The 15,620-nt window shown below is 44.7% G+C and overlaps 1 protein-coding gene across 1 annotated transcript in view; it reads left to right on the top strand.

The window, feature by feature from the left end:
• Window positions 1-13,642, top strand: part of LOC124553760 — a 91,930-nt gene extending 78,288 nt beyond the window's left edge. The window contains exon 2 of the mRNA XM_047127696.1: window positions 12,049-13,642. Within this exon, the coding sequence (XP_046983652.1) occupies window positions 12,050-12,517 (468 nt within the window). The 5' untranslated portion in view covers window position 12,049 and the 3' untranslated portion in view covers window positions 12,518-13,642. The remainder of the gene's footprint in view (window positions 1-12,048) is intronic.
• The last annotated feature ends 1,978 nt before the right edge of the window (window positions 13,643-15,620 follow it).

The following is a 15,620-nucleotide window of genomic DNA, read 5'->3' as shown; positions in this document are numbered from 1 at the left end:
TATCGATATTTTCTGGAAGTTCGATATATGGATGTTTCATTGCCAGCCCTACTAAAAACAAACATCTGGTTACAATTTCACAAAAATTGGACGATTTATTCAAAAGAAAGGACGTCAAAAATTGAACAAGTCAATAACCGAGTTGCCCCACCTCTGGCCCTTATACAATCAGTTAATCGGCTTGCCATTGATTAATAGAACTGTTGGGTGTCCTCCTGGGTGGTATTGTGCCAAGTTGTGACCAATGGCGGCGTTAGATTGTCAAAATTCCGCTCTGATTGGACGGCATTGACCATAATGCTCCTAGAGGTCTCGACCTTGCTTGCCAAGGTAGGATTTGGCATGCACGAAGACAAGCAATAGAAACTCTCGCCTTGTGCGGACGGCCATTATCTTGCTGAACTATAAGCCCAGGACGGCTTGCCACGAGGGTCAACAAAACGGGGCGTAGAATATCGCCGGCGTACAGCTGTGCTGTGTAACCTCCCCACTGTATTCGTTTCTCTATGAAATTGTTGCATCCTTGAGCCCCCTATTACCAGATGTACATCTAGCGGTTTTAGGCTGATGCCCCCGGTTACGGGAGTCAAGGATAACACTTCATTAGTAATTATAATACAAAGTAATATGACCAGTTACAGTTACATTCTCAGCAAGTACACCAAGTCCTTTCATCCATACATGTATTTTCTCATCATTAGAAACTTTTCGACATGAGCGGGTATACAGAGTAAAAGGCATATTACTATAAACGAAACTAGGTCTACTTTGGGTCTTCGGGTCGATTCCACAGTGCCAAGTCCTATAGGCGATGGCATCTCGGTCGGCAAAAGATTCTAGTCCAGGTAGCAATGCGTTCTCACAGCGGACAATAGCAAGTGTAAACCACCCACTGCCAGCTGCTCCAGTTGTGACATCGAGTGAAAAATTAACTCGACAACCACGGAAGAAAATAGGTCCATTAAGAATAACAGATTGTGCAGTGCCATTTACTCCAAGTTTGTTTTCAAGGCTAATTATGGTTCAAATGGCTCTGAGCACTATGGGACTTAACTTTTGAGGTCATCAGTCCCCTAGAACTTAGAACTACTTAAACCTAACTAACCTAAGGACATCACACACATCCATGCCCGAGGCAGGATTCGAACCTGCGACCGTAGCGGTCGCGCAGTTCCAGACTGTAGCGCCTAGAACCGCTCGGCCACACCGCCGGCAAGGCCAATTATGTGTTTATAAACTGGCATGCGGTGGCGACGATGACGATACACACGTCGACGAGGCATAGTGCTTCAATGCTGTTGCAGATAGAGCTCACAGCGGAATGATTCCTCCCATTCTATAAAGATCTACGTATTACTATAAGTATGTATTCACAAAGTGTTATCCCACTTACACTCGTATGCTAACGTTTGACTAAACAGACCTTATTTCAACTGAACTTGTAACCTCCCTCTCACTTATCGACCTTAATGACAGTGAAAAATTAAACAGCGTGCACCTAATGGAAAGTTGGGAAAAGCAATTGTCACCGAAGTTAATTTTTCGGTAAAGAGGGAGGAAAGGGTTACATCTAAATGAAAGGAAAAATGTAAATGAAACTGGTGGAAATTAATTTTGAAAAGGGGTAAAGTTAATAAAGAAAGTAAATGTGCGGTCGTTACGTTAACAATTAATTGGCGTTAATTAGATATTTGAGATTTGGGGAAAATTACGGTCGCCAGTCCTATGGACAACTACTGTAATAACTGAAAATGAAAGATTAATGCACATATAATTAGCACTAAAAGCGCGGCAACTGAAGGTTGACAAGTGTAGTGTGAAAACTGAATGTTTGTCAGAAGTAATAAATTTCGCTACACTCTGACTTAATTTAGCAAAAGAATTAATAAAACCGGAAAATTGAAAGTTAATTTAGTGACCGAAATTAATAGTGAACTTTGTTTGTGAAACACTACGAAATTCAATAAAATGAGGTTAGTCTTGGGCTACCTCAACAATCATTTCAAAAGCTACTTGAATCTAAGCAATTTAGAAATAAGAGATTTAACTTTGAAGTTGAATTAAATGATTCTGAACAATTAACAATAGAAATATTTAGTATGTACCAAGCTCAGCTGCAGTCACAGGTAAGCTAAAATATGGTAACAAAACTCGCACTCTTAATTTGTGCTTGTGTAATCTAAATATTGTAGTCAGCTAGGAATACTTTAACTGAACTTTGAAATTAAAGCAGTGAAATGGGATGATATTACTTTAATACTGGCGTTTGAATTTCAACGACACTCGGGTTCATTCCGGAAAAGGAAGGGACCCTGCTTGGTAATGCAATTGGTACAATGAGCAACAAAGGTTCATGCTACGTTGCTGTAATTTTGTGAGGAAAAATTGAACAGTTTGAAAAGCTGAGGTCTGCCATACAGATCTCAAACTTTACGTGCTTCCAGTCTTCCTTGTTGGTTGATTGAAGGTTTGAAGCCGTCGATCGAGGAGGTGGCGACAGTCCCTCATTGTCGGCCGTCGCTGTTGCAGAAGCTGGATGTTGGCGCGCCTTCTTCTCGACACGGTCACCAGGCGAAACGGGCTCTTGATGTGCGCCAGCTAATGCTTCTCACCCGCGATACCGTGCCAGAAAACGTTCATAGCAAGTCGAGCGCAATTACATGCTGCCAAACCCCGAAAGCGCGGCAACTCGCGGGAGCGTCACACAATTAGAGATGGGGGATGCGCTCTTGAACTAATTCATTGAGTTGAATCTTTCAAAGGAGTGAACAATCAGTGATTCAGAAAAAAAGAACGGTAGCTCCAAACGTTTCTCACAGCAGAGAGATAGAGAGAGAGAGAGAGAGAGAGAGAGAGAGAGAGAGACGGCGCATATCAGCGGGGCCTTTGCTGGTCAGAGCACACTGAACGCCACACAACACAGCCAGCGCCGGCCTCTGCCCTGCTTCTACCTTGGCTGCCTGCATTGTGCAGTGCCCCATTGGATTTTGTGTTTCACATATGCCGTGCCGTCCATGTGCGTCGTCTGCCGCGCGCAGTGTCTGGCGCAGCTTAACTTCGCATCGCACTCTGTCGGCGATCGTTTCAGTCGCACGTCCTGCCCTCTGGGCAGTTGATGCGAGCAACAGGACAGAGAGCCACCTAGCGGATAACATAGGAACTACTTGCAACAACCTGCTCGCAAGAGAACAGACGATTTGTTTCGGAGCGGGTGAGTTCACCGCTCCCCCCACCCTCGGAACTCGCCCGCTCAATTCTCACCCCACCGTCTCGACTCTAGCCAGAGCGTTGAGCAAAGCGACTCAGGTGTCACTCTGCTCTCTGCGGTCTTAGCTCACGCAGTAATACAGCTCGCGGCTCGACCCGCTCGACTCAGCGCCTCTGCATCGGAGTTCGTCCCTACTGGATATTGTTCTTCGTAGTAATACCGCTATGTATATTACATTATTATGTTATGTATACATCAATTGTTTTTATTTTATTTTTATTTGTTTAAACTGATTAGATTAGGTTCCTGATGACTCCTCTTACTATAGGATTTTTATTATGGACACTCGAATTTACGCTTTAATTACGAGCGAACCGATAAACGTATCGCAAAATGTGATACACCAATATTTTCCTTGTTTTATTCTGCGTAAGGCTATATGCAGCACTTTCGTTTTACAGTCAAATTTATATTTTTTTTTTCTTATTCTGGTACGGATTTTGCGATTTTAGGCGTCTTCGGAAGGAAACGTTCACTTTAAAAATATATGGCTTGCGATGAATTTGTATGAGGTTAATGAAATTTTAATACATTATAGCCAAATATATTGTTAATGTAAATCTCAAGTTACAACATTTTCCGATCACCCAAAAAACCACGATAGTGCAAAATAAATCAATAATCAAAAACTTTGTCATATCGTGGAAATTTCAATAAACAATACAAAATTCTTACTCATTATCTGTGTTAAAAATAGGATCAAATAAGATACAGGTGTAGTACTGGAATAAACCAAGTTTAAAGGACAATGTGCCTTCCATTTATTTTCTATTGTAAATGAGTGGTGAGTCATGAAAAAGAGCTAATTCATTTCAGGGAGTGAACAGTTCTGATCCAATCTCTGAAAAGAACAGTTTTGCCCATCTCTACACACAATACTCCTGCTCCACCGCCCTACTCCAGCCACACTCCGCTCTGCCCGCGCTCCATGCGACAGAGTTAACACTACCAAAGATCCTAAACACTTTGGTTCTCCACACGGCATATCGATGTAATCGTTCGATAGCATAGTTTTCCTAGGCCAGACCCAGCGTAAAAATACAAATAATATTTACAAAACAAACCAATTATACATCGACATAAATGCATATATATATATATATATATATATATATATATATATATATATATATATAGTAAAACAATTACAATATATAAAGACACAGAAATATCATATCTTCAGGTAACAAAATGAGGAAAAAAATTTATAGTACAATAGATGGAAATAGGAGGATACGCATTTCTGGCGTTACAAACTGTAACTGATCTGAATGCAACTTGTCTTACATTACATGCACAACTAAAGTAAAACAGTCATCTTGTGTTGCAGTTCTTCTTATGTCCCTCCTTGCTATGAAAATAGGACGAGGAATTCCGCCTTATGCAAGACACCTTTACAGTTTCGTTTTACCCAGACATGTTTCAGCACTTTTTGTGCTAGCTTCAGTGGGTTATTCAAAAATGGTTCAAATGGCTCTGAGCACTATGGCACTTGACATCTGAGGTAATCAGTCCCCTAGACTTAGAACTACTTAAACCTAACTAACCTAAGGACGTAACACACATCCATGCCTGAGGCAGGATTCGAACCTGCGGCCATACAGCAGCGCGGTTCCCGACTGAAGCACCTAGAACCGCTCGGCCACAGAGGCCGGCCTCAGTGGGTTATTTTCTTACTGTAAAATTGTTGTTACGTATTAACATTTAGAGAAACTTTTGGTACAAAATATTTACAATTGTGAATGAAAAATTGTAGTACAATATTATACATCATTTGTTCACAGTTCACAGTTGAGATATGTACTAACGACCTCATGCACTGTGTGTTGTTTATAACATTATATCTAAAGTTCTAGTTGTAGCTTCATTGGCAAAAGAGGGTATGTATACATTAGTTTACATACCTTACGTGAAGCTATTTGATATTTATATTGGTAGCTAGTCTGCTATACAAAACAACTTCTCATCTACAAACAGCAAAACGTAATTTTTTTGTCTGTTTATTATGCATTTACAAACGGAAATGAGTATATATGACGTTTTTTGTGTGTAACTTACAGCTTTGATGTTGTAGTGTTTCCTCATATGTTATTGGCAAGGTGAATATGGCCTTGTCCTCTACTCATTCCTGCTTAACCTTTCTATTTTTTAGGGGTCTGTATTCCCTTTCGCTTGCTTCATTTGCTGCATGCTAACATTTTCTGTCTTCCTCTATTAAATTCAACATCTGTGATATCTGGCGTTCCCAAAGGAAGTGTTATAGCTGCTCTGTTGTTCCTAACCCATATAAATCACTTAAGAGACAATCTGCGCATCCCTCTTAGTTTGCAGACGATGGTATAATTTACTGTGTTGTAAAACCATCAAAAGATCACAACCAATAGCAAAATGATTTACGATGTGTATGGTCCGAGAAGTGGCATTTGACTCTATGTAATGAAAAGTATAAAGTCATCCACGAAGTGCTAAAAAGGAGTCCGTTAAATTTCGATCAGATGGTAAATCACACAAATCTAAAGTATGTCAATTCAACAAAATGGTTAGGCGTTTTAGTTACAAGCAAATTGAATTGGAACGAACGCATAGGCGCCTTCAGGTTATTATCTTTTCAGCTCCCTGAAGGCAGACACTAGTTGAATTAAATTTTCAGTCCATGAGAAGGTTCAGAAAGAGGTCCTAAAGTGGCTCAAGGAGTTGGCGGGAGGCTTCTTCGACAAAGGCACGAAGAAGATTGTGTCACATTTAAACACGTACATTGAACAAGTTGGCGATTATGTGAAAAAGTAGTCAACCAGTACATCAACAATATCTTGTAATTTTTTCAAATACACTTTTTCGGAAAAATATAAAAATCTAGTATACTTATGTCCTGCGCATGCTACATAGAAAAATAGGCTACTGTCACCAAATTCTAACCCTTAAAAACATATATCGATCATTTATTCAACGACCTTTAAGTATGCATAATAATACACTACTGGCCATTAAAATTGCTGCACCACGAAGATGACGTGCTACAGACGCAAAATTTAACCGACAGAAAGATGATGCTGTGATATGCAAATGATTAGCTTTTCAGAGCATTCACACAAGGTTGGCGCCGGTGGCGACACCTACAACGTGCTGACACAAGGAAAGTTTCCAACAGATTTCTCATACACAAACAGCAGTTGACCGGCGTTGCCTGGTGAAACGTTTTTGTGATGCCTCGTGTAAGGAGGAGAAATGCGTACCATCACGTTTCCGACTTTGATAAAGGTCGCATTGTAGCCTATCGCGATTGCGGTTTATCGTATCGCGACATTGCCGTTCGTGTTGGTCGAGATCCAATGACTGTTGGCAGAATATGGAATCGGTGGGTTCAGGAGGGTAATACGGAACGCCGTGCTGGATCCCAACGGCCTCGTATCACTAGCAGTCGAGATGACAGGCATCTTATCCGCACGGCTGTAACGGATCGTGCTCCCACGTCTCGATCCCTGACTCAACAGATTGGGACGTTTGCGAGAAAACAACCATCTGCACGAACAGTTCGACGACGTTTGCAGCAGCACGGACTATCAGCTCGGAGACCGTGGCTGCGGTTACCCTTGACGCTGCATCACAGACAGGAGCGCCTGCGATGGTGTACTCGGTGCACGAATGGCAAAACGTCATGTTTGGCGACATCGCGGTGAACGCACATTGGAAGCGTGTATTCGTGATCGCCATACTGGCGTATCACCCGGCGTGATGGTATGGGGTGCCATTGGTTACACGTGTCGGTCACCTCTTGTTCGCATTGACGACACTTTGAACAGTGGACGTTACATTTCAGATGTGTTACGACCCGTGGCTCTACCCTTCATTCGATCCCTGCCAAATCCTACATTTCAACAAGATAATGCACGACCGCATGTTGCAGGTCCTGTATGGGCCTTTCTGGATACAGAAAACGTTCGACTGCTGCCCTGGCCAGAACATTCTCCAGATCTCTCTCCAACTGAAAACGTGTGGTCAATGGTGGCCAAACAACTGGCAAGTCACAATACGCTAATCACTACTCTTGATGAACTGTGGTATCGTGTCGAAGCTGCACGGGCAGCTGTACCTGTACACGCCATCCAAGCTCTGTTTGACTCAATGCCCAGGCGTATCAAGGCCGTTATTACGGCCAGAGGTGGTTGTTCTGGGTACTCATTTCTCAGGATCTATGCACCCAAATAGCATGAAAATGTAATCAATTGTCAGTTCTAGTATAGTATATATGCCCAATGAATACCCGTATATCATCTGCATTTCTTCTTGGTGTAGCAGTTTTAATGGCCAGTAGTGTATGTGTACTGTGCATCGCATTTTGCAGTTATTTGTGAAACGTAGATCAAATAAAACTCTGTGGTTCCAGCGACCTTTTCGAGTCTTGAAAAACATCTGTTCTGTATACGTGCAGAGTGAATTGACGAATCAAAATGTTTACCAAGGCCAGGTTCCGAACATGGGTCTACCCCTAACTAACAGATGCGGTAACGACTACGCCACCATGGCAGAGTGGCTTTGCACAACTGCTGTTCGAGTTTAGGGGGAATATCAAGGGCACTGAGGCGTGAATGGGAATTGGGATTGAGGGCGTGAATGGGAATTTGGATTGAGGAGTTGTGCAAAGTCAGGGTGGCGTAGTACTTAGCGTTGGGTGATTGGTTAATTTAAGGGAGGGGACCAAACAGCGAGGTCGTTGGTCCCATCACATAAGGGAAGGAACCATTCCAGCATTTGCCTGAAACGATTTAGGGAAATCACGGGAAACCCAAATCAGGACCGAGCGAGGTGGCGCAGTTGTTAGCACACTGGACTCCCATTCGGGGGGACGATGGTTCAATCCCGCGTCCGGCCATCCTGATTTAGGTTTTCCGTGATTTCTCTAAAGCGCTCCAGGCAAATGCCGGGATGGTTCCTTTGAAAGAGCATGGCCGACTTCCTTCCCTAATCCAATGAGACCGATGACCTCGTAGTTTGGTCTCTTCCCTCAAAAACAACTGTGGTGTGTGTACTGTAAGACCTTCGGTACACACACCATCAGATTATTTGACTTGTCGCTCTAACGAAGTAGGCGAGTGTCAGCAATATGTCTCGTGGTCTTATCGTGGCGTGTTTATCTTCTGCCGTTAGTTCAGACGATAGAAATGCCACTAGCACGCTTAGAGTAGCAGATTGACGGTGACCAACTTTAAACAGAACTTGATTAATTTTCACACACATTTATTAAAATAATAACAATCATAAACCTTACTTAACTTGTTCTGGATGCTATTTACAATTGACAATCTGAAGTACCTTTGGTCTTGGTACGTTAATCTTATTCTCACATATCTCTGATACTTGACAAAGTGTCTATACATTTATCTTCATGGTTCAAATGGTTCAAATGGCTCTGAGCACTGTGGGACTCAACTTCTGAGGTCATTAGTCCCCTAGAACTTAGAACTAGTTAAACCTAACTAACCTAAGGACATCACACACATCCATGCCTGAGGCAGGATTCGAACCTGCGACCGTAGCGGCCTCGCGGTTCCGGACTGCAGCGCCGGCTATCTTCATGGCTATGTACAGGAATATGATAATCTTCTTAGGTGCAGACTGAAACTTAACTATAGACTGGTACAGACTAATGCAGACTAATGCAGACTGACTAATTGGAGGTCTGTACACTCGTTATAATACCTCGCGCGTTCCGGTATCACTGCGTGAGTGTGATCCGCGAGGAGAAAAGGTTCTACATTAGCAGCAATCTCATTGGCTGCATTACACATTAATACGTGGATCGGCAGAAGCAGAATTTGGTCCGTCTCTGAGACAGCGCCATCTCGTAGTGCGGAGACGGACGAGCGCTGCGCCTGCGCTGTTGTGCTTAGCGGGACGCGCTCTAGTGGGAAAGTTGTGTACGCGCTGACTACGCGGGACTATGTACACAATAACTACCCAACCCCAAATCAGGATGGCTGGACGCAGGTTTGAACTGTAGTCCTCCCGAATGTCCAATGTGCTGAGTAACTCGTCACCTCGGTCGGTAGTAAACAGCACATCTGTCTAGAGAGCAGGAGGCTAGCGAGTAGGAAATCTGGGTTCGACTCCCAGTCTTCATACAAATTTTCATTAGTAACTTTAGTCTGCATATATACACTGATAAGCCAAAACAGTATGACCACTGCCCAGTACGACATTGGATGCCACACGGTAGCATTGCAGGCATATGACACAGTACCAAAAGTACCTAAGTGGAGCACTCACAAACGGGGCATCACCCTAGTGAAGATGTGAGCTGAAAATGGGGTATTTCATTGGGATAATCCTCTTTGACAAAGGGCTGAATGTTATTACACAGAGCCTGTGAACGAGTGTGGCGAAACTGGTCGAATGTTCACGTGCTACTGTCGTATCTAAGGAAAGAGGTGGAAGGACAGTAAAACTAGGTGTCAAATGGTTGGATGTTCACGACTCTTCACAGAACATCAGAGGCCTGTCTACACTGTATAATTAGATGGATGGTGATCTCTGGTATCTCTGCCGACAGAACGCAATGCTAGTGCACGCACAGTGGTTGGCACCCTGTTCATTGTAGGCTGTTGAACATGGAGCTCCTCAGTAGAACACCCATTCATGTTGACGCCACTACACCGTCAGTGACGACTGCAGTGGGCAGAGGACAACCAGGATTCGACCGTCGATCAATGGGAACGTGTCAGCTATTCGGATGAATCACACTTTTGCTACACTAGGTCGGTGGTCACCTCCACAAATGTCGTCATCGACGTGAGCGGCGGCTCGAAACGAGAAGCGCGCCACAGACGCTATGGGAGGCATTCTCGTGCGCTTGTAGGGGATCTGTAGTAGCAATCGAAGACACGCTGCCAGCTGCAAACTACCTGCATCCCTTCATGTTCCGACAGTGATATCGTCTCCCAGCAGTATAACTGTCCTTGTCTTGGAGCCAGAACTGTACTTTAGTGGTTTGAGGAGCATTACAATGAAGTCACGTTGATGTCCCTGCGACCAGATTCGCGTGGTCCTATGTCACCCATCTCGGTCGCTAGCGAGCGCTGGGTTATCACCGCGTGTGCAAAGCAGCGTCCCATTATTTATGCGAATTACGCACACTAAAAAAAATTTTGCATACCCCAGTTACCAGAACTCCTGAAGATAGACCTCGACTGTGGGTATTGTATCACAGGCACAGTCTGGCTGTTCAGTCTGGTCGAGCGGCAGAGGCGTACATCGGCCCCACATAATGCGACCCCAAAACATCAGGGAACCTCCACCTTGCTGCACTCGCTGGACAATGAGTCTATGGCGTTCAGCCTGGCCAGGTTGTCTGTTGGCTGTTCAGAGGTGTCACTAAAGCCGCCCAAAGACGTAAACAACCATGCATGAGCAGCACCTATTATGTGGAGGGGGTCCGACAGCCGATCAGTTCCAGTCATTCCACCAGGAAGGAGGTACACGGCTCGTGTTTGTAGTTCAACCGTGCCTAGACAGTCAATACCACGGTTCGGTCGCGTCCGCATTGTTACTTTGTCCCAGGGAGAGCTCCCAATAAGTGTCCAGGCGTCTTGGAGTGAGCCAATGCGAAGTTATTTGGACGTCGATGTCGAAGACATGCCTCGCTCAGGGCGCCCGAGGGCTACTACTAGAATGGATGAGTGCTACCTATGGATCATTAGGAACCCTGACAGCAACGCCACCATGTTGAATAATGCTTTTCGTGCAGCCACAGGGTGTCGTTTTATGACTCAGACTATGTGCAATAGGCTGCATGATGTGTAACTTCACTCCCGACATCCACGGCGAGGTCCATCTTTGCGACCACAACACCGTGCAGCGAGATACAGCAGGGCCCAGCAACATGTCGAATGGACTGCTCAGGATTGGCATGACATTCTCTTCACCGATGAGTGTTGCATATGCCTTTAACCAGACAATCGTCGGAGACGTGTTTGGAGACAACCTGGCCAGGCTGAACGCCTTAGACTCACTGTCCAGCGAGTACAGCAAGATGGAGGTTCCCTGATGTTTTGGGGTCACATTACGTGGGGCAGATGTACGCCTCTGGTGCTCGACCAGAGTGGCCAGCATGTTCTGCAGACATGAACCCTATCGAACATGCCTGGGATAGATTCAATGGGCTGTTTATTATGTGACCCACCAACCTGAGGCAAGTACACCGAAGCACCCTTGAGAAGTGGGACAATCTGGGCCAACAGTTCCTTGATGAAGTAGTGGATAGTATGCCACAAGGAGACAGGCATGCATCAATGCAAGAGGACGTGCTACTGGGTATCAGAGGTACAGGTGTGTACAGCAATCTGGAGGTCTCGCTATATGGTGGTACAACATGCAATGTGAAGTTTTCATGAGTGATAAAAATGATGTTCATGTTGATCTCTATTCCAAAAATTCTGTGCAGGTTCCTGAACTCTCGAACCGAGGTGATGCAAAACTTTTATTGATGTGTGTATGTGGCCTATGCATAGACATGTAATACCACATACCTCCACAAATCTACCAACAAATTGCTGGATTCCTCCTTGGAGCATTTCGTACCAGATACAGACAAACAAGCTATTAAGCAGTTGGTCATAATGTTTCGGCTCATCAGTGTACATGAAACCCATTTCGTACCAGATACAGACAAACAAGCTATTAAGCAGTTGGTCATAATGTTTCGGCTCATCAGTGTACATGAAACCTCTATGTAGTTAGCTGACATTGTTTGACAAGGTGCTAACCGTGTGTCGGGCTGTCTGCAGGATGCACGTGTGCTGGTGGCGGCTGATCGTGGCGATGGTGGCGCTGCCACTGGTGGCGGGCGTGGTCATCATCCTCATGTGCTTCGTCTGCTGCCCGCTGCTGTGGAAGGAGATACCCAATACGGAGCAGAGCGACTACTACCGCACGCCGCTCTACGTGGTGGGAGTGTTGGCGCTGTGGGTGCTCTTCGCCATCGGCATCTTCTTCCTCTGGTGGCGCCGCAAGCCCAAAGTGATCGTCGACGATTCCACTGAAGTGATCGTCGATGAGCCCATCAAAGTGATCTTCGACGAGCCCGCCAAAGTGATCGTCGACGAGCCCATCAAAGTGATCTTCGACGAGCCCACCAAAGTGATCGTCGACGAGCGCACCAAAGTGATCGTCGACGACCCCACCAAAGTGATCGTCGACGAGCCTAGCAAGCTGATCGTCGACGAGACCACCGTGCTCCCTGCTGCCGAGGCGTGACGGTCCGTCTACTTGCCGGTACCTCCGAGACGCGACGTATGGCTATGACATCAATGAGGCCACTTTGTCACGTTTTGGTAGACCACTGGGATGTACATCTCTCCTGGAAAGCGACCTTCATATTGACGATCCAGCATTATATGGAACAAATCTCCACATCACTCTGCAAGTTTTCAGCTGACACACAGGTGTTTGTACCTGAGGCTCCAGTTGCGATTCGTGCTATGCGAAAATTTTTTGTCGATGCGGAGCTTCTCTTGCTACAAACAATGCAAAGAGCGCGAAAACACTGCATGGGAAGGTCGATTTACTCAGTTGTATGGCACCCCATACTGTACCCTAATATGAAGAAAATACACTCTAAAACAGGAAAAAGAGACATGCCACGAAGAAATTATCCGAATGGGACGGAAATCGGTAGAAGTGATGTACACATGCATACACAGAAATGATTGGATGTACCGCAAAACTGGATGATATTTTCACGAGAAAGTCCTTCACACACTGAACAAGTCAAGATCTCGTTAGTCCAACTTTGGCCGATATGCGGGAAACTTTTCACGACATCCCTAAGGAGGACATCCAGTAACGTAATCAATCCATCGCAAGCTGAATAACTGAGTGCATAAGGGTCAGAGATTGAATTCCTCAATTTGTTGAGTGCTTTCTGTTGAATAAATCATCCAATGTTTCTAAAATTGTACCTTTGTTTGTTTGCCTGTACACTTACATCGTAATTACCGTGTTCCGACTCATTCGGATTTTCTCTTGGAGTGTAAATTCTAAAACCGACATTTATAATTTTCTATTGTGCCATAAGAGGTTTTGTTTTATAGTTTCGTGAAATACAGATTGACAAATAACTGCACAATACAGGTGAATGTTTCTCAACCCATTCCCATAATGGTCACAGAGAGAAAGATGATGGCCATTGTGTTTTGAAGTCTGGTACGAGACTATGAATTTCTCTCACAGATGTTCTGATAGGCAGTCAGAAGTGGTTTTTACTCTCAGTAACACTTAAATAAAACTAGTTTGTGCATCATTCTCAGTAAGTTACAAATAACATTTTCAAAAATCACTGTACATATCCCACTACAGCGTTCAATAAAATATTTAAAACAACTGTAAGTTGATTTATTTAGATCCTATAAGAGCCACCCATGAAATGTTAAAGTAATTATTTGTAGAATGCACAATAAAGCAACACTAATGTACAAAGCTACTGGTACATGAGTTGTACGAGTACAACAAAAAGAGCACTTTCCACGCATGAGTGCAATATCCAAAACAAACCTCAAAAAGATGCAGACTGTAACACAATATATTTTTACATATTACGACTGGGAAATAAGTTAATTAACAGTGTTTAGCAGAGATTAGAGGAAGACGAAAATTAGTGTGATTTACCATGAGGGAGTTAGTTCTGAATTACGTTTTAGTACGATTTCGCGTAAGTTTCAGAAAGTAATTTCAGACAGTTTACGGCAATTCAACTTTCAGTGAAATAGACTGTAATGACAGGGAGGCCAATATTACACTGAGCGAGGTCGTGCAGTGGTCAGCATACTGGACTCGCATTCGGAGGTCTACGGTTCGAATCCGTGTCGAGCCATCCTGAGTTGGGTTTTCCGTGATTTCCCAAAATCGCTTTATTCAAATGCCGGGATGGTTCCTGTAAAAGGACATGGCTGATGTCTTTCTCATCCTTCCCTAATCTGATGAGACTTATGACCTCGCTGTTTGGTACCCTTCCCCCCCCCCCCCAAACCAATCAAATGGTTCAAATGGCTCTGAGCACTATGGGAGGTCATCAGTCCCCTAGGACTTAGAACTGCTTAAACCTAACTAACCTAAGGGACATCACACACATCCATGTCCGAGGCAGGATTCAAACTGCGACCGTAGCAGCCGCATGGTTCCGGACTGAAGCATTACCACTGCCGGCCCCAAATCAATCAACCAGCCAATATTACGATACAATTTGCAGTCTACCAAGGCACCTCAACATGAAACGACTGCTCGGCCTGAGGAATGCCACACCGATGGGAATCGTGAGTAGCAAAGTTGTTCATAGTGATTTTCCAGCACCTGCTCCTTCATGTAACGGTCAGGAATCTAACTGTCAGTCGTCACCGATTTCCACATCTAAGAATGAAGAACCTTCTGTACTGCAAGCATACGTCTCTCGTAGAAATGCCTTCCATTATCTCACAGAACAACCCACCCTCACAGATGTGATGTCCTCAACACGGAAGTCCTGAAATTCAATATTTGCAGAATATTGCTGAGGTCATCGGTCCCTAAGCTTACCAAACTTAAACCAACTTACGCTAAGGAGAACACACACACACGCTTACCCGAGGGTCAGGGGAAGCCGCGCGAACCGTGGCAGAGCGCCTCGGACCACGCGGCTACCACGTGCGGCTACAGAATATGCTGTCCATTTTTGTTTAATGAATTCGTGAACTATTTTAAGTAAAACTTGGCAGCGACACGAAAGTACGAGGGCGTTCAATAAGTAAAGCAGCTCATTTTGTTTTCTAGGACTTCAAAATGGCGTCTGCAGCGTAGGTGTACTCTAGGCAGAGAGCTGACACTGAGTTTCTTTTGTCGGAAAACCAGAGCATCGCAGGTATTCGTAGGAGCTTGCTGAATGTCTACAGAGAACTAGCAGTGAACAAAAGCATGGCAAGTCGTTGGGCGAGACGTCTGTCAGGGTCGCACAAACCAGTCCGTTCTCCCCCCTGCCAGCCACTCACACACAGCTGTGACTCCTACAACGCCGGAACGTGTGGACACTCTCATTCGAGGTGATCCACGGATCACAGTCAAACACCTGGCTACTCAGCTGGACGTCTCTGTTGGTGGTGCTGACACAGTCGCCCACCAGTTGGTGTACTCAAAGGTGTGTGTGTGTGTGTGTGTGTGTGTGTGTGTGTGTGCGTGTGTGTTAGAATGAATGACAAAGGAATTCGTCGTGCATCGCAAGTGATACATACCCCTCCTTCTCACATAAGAAAGCTAGCTACCCTCAGTGAGGGCAGAGACTTGTTACAAATCACGCTTCCCCTGCAATGCTCCTCTCTGTTACGACACTTGC

The sequence above is a fragment of the Schistocerca americana genome, chromosome 11 (assembly GCF_021461395.2).
Source record: "Schistocerca americana isolate TAMUIC-IGC-003095 chromosome 11, iqSchAmer2.1, whole genome shotgun sequence".
Classification (NCBI taxonomy): domain Eukaryota; kingdom Metazoa; phylum Arthropoda; class Insecta; order Orthoptera; family Acrididae; genus Schistocerca; species Schistocerca americana.
The sequence above is the reverse complement of the archived record's forward strand: the minus strand, read 5'-3'. Positions and strand labels throughout refer to the sequence as shown.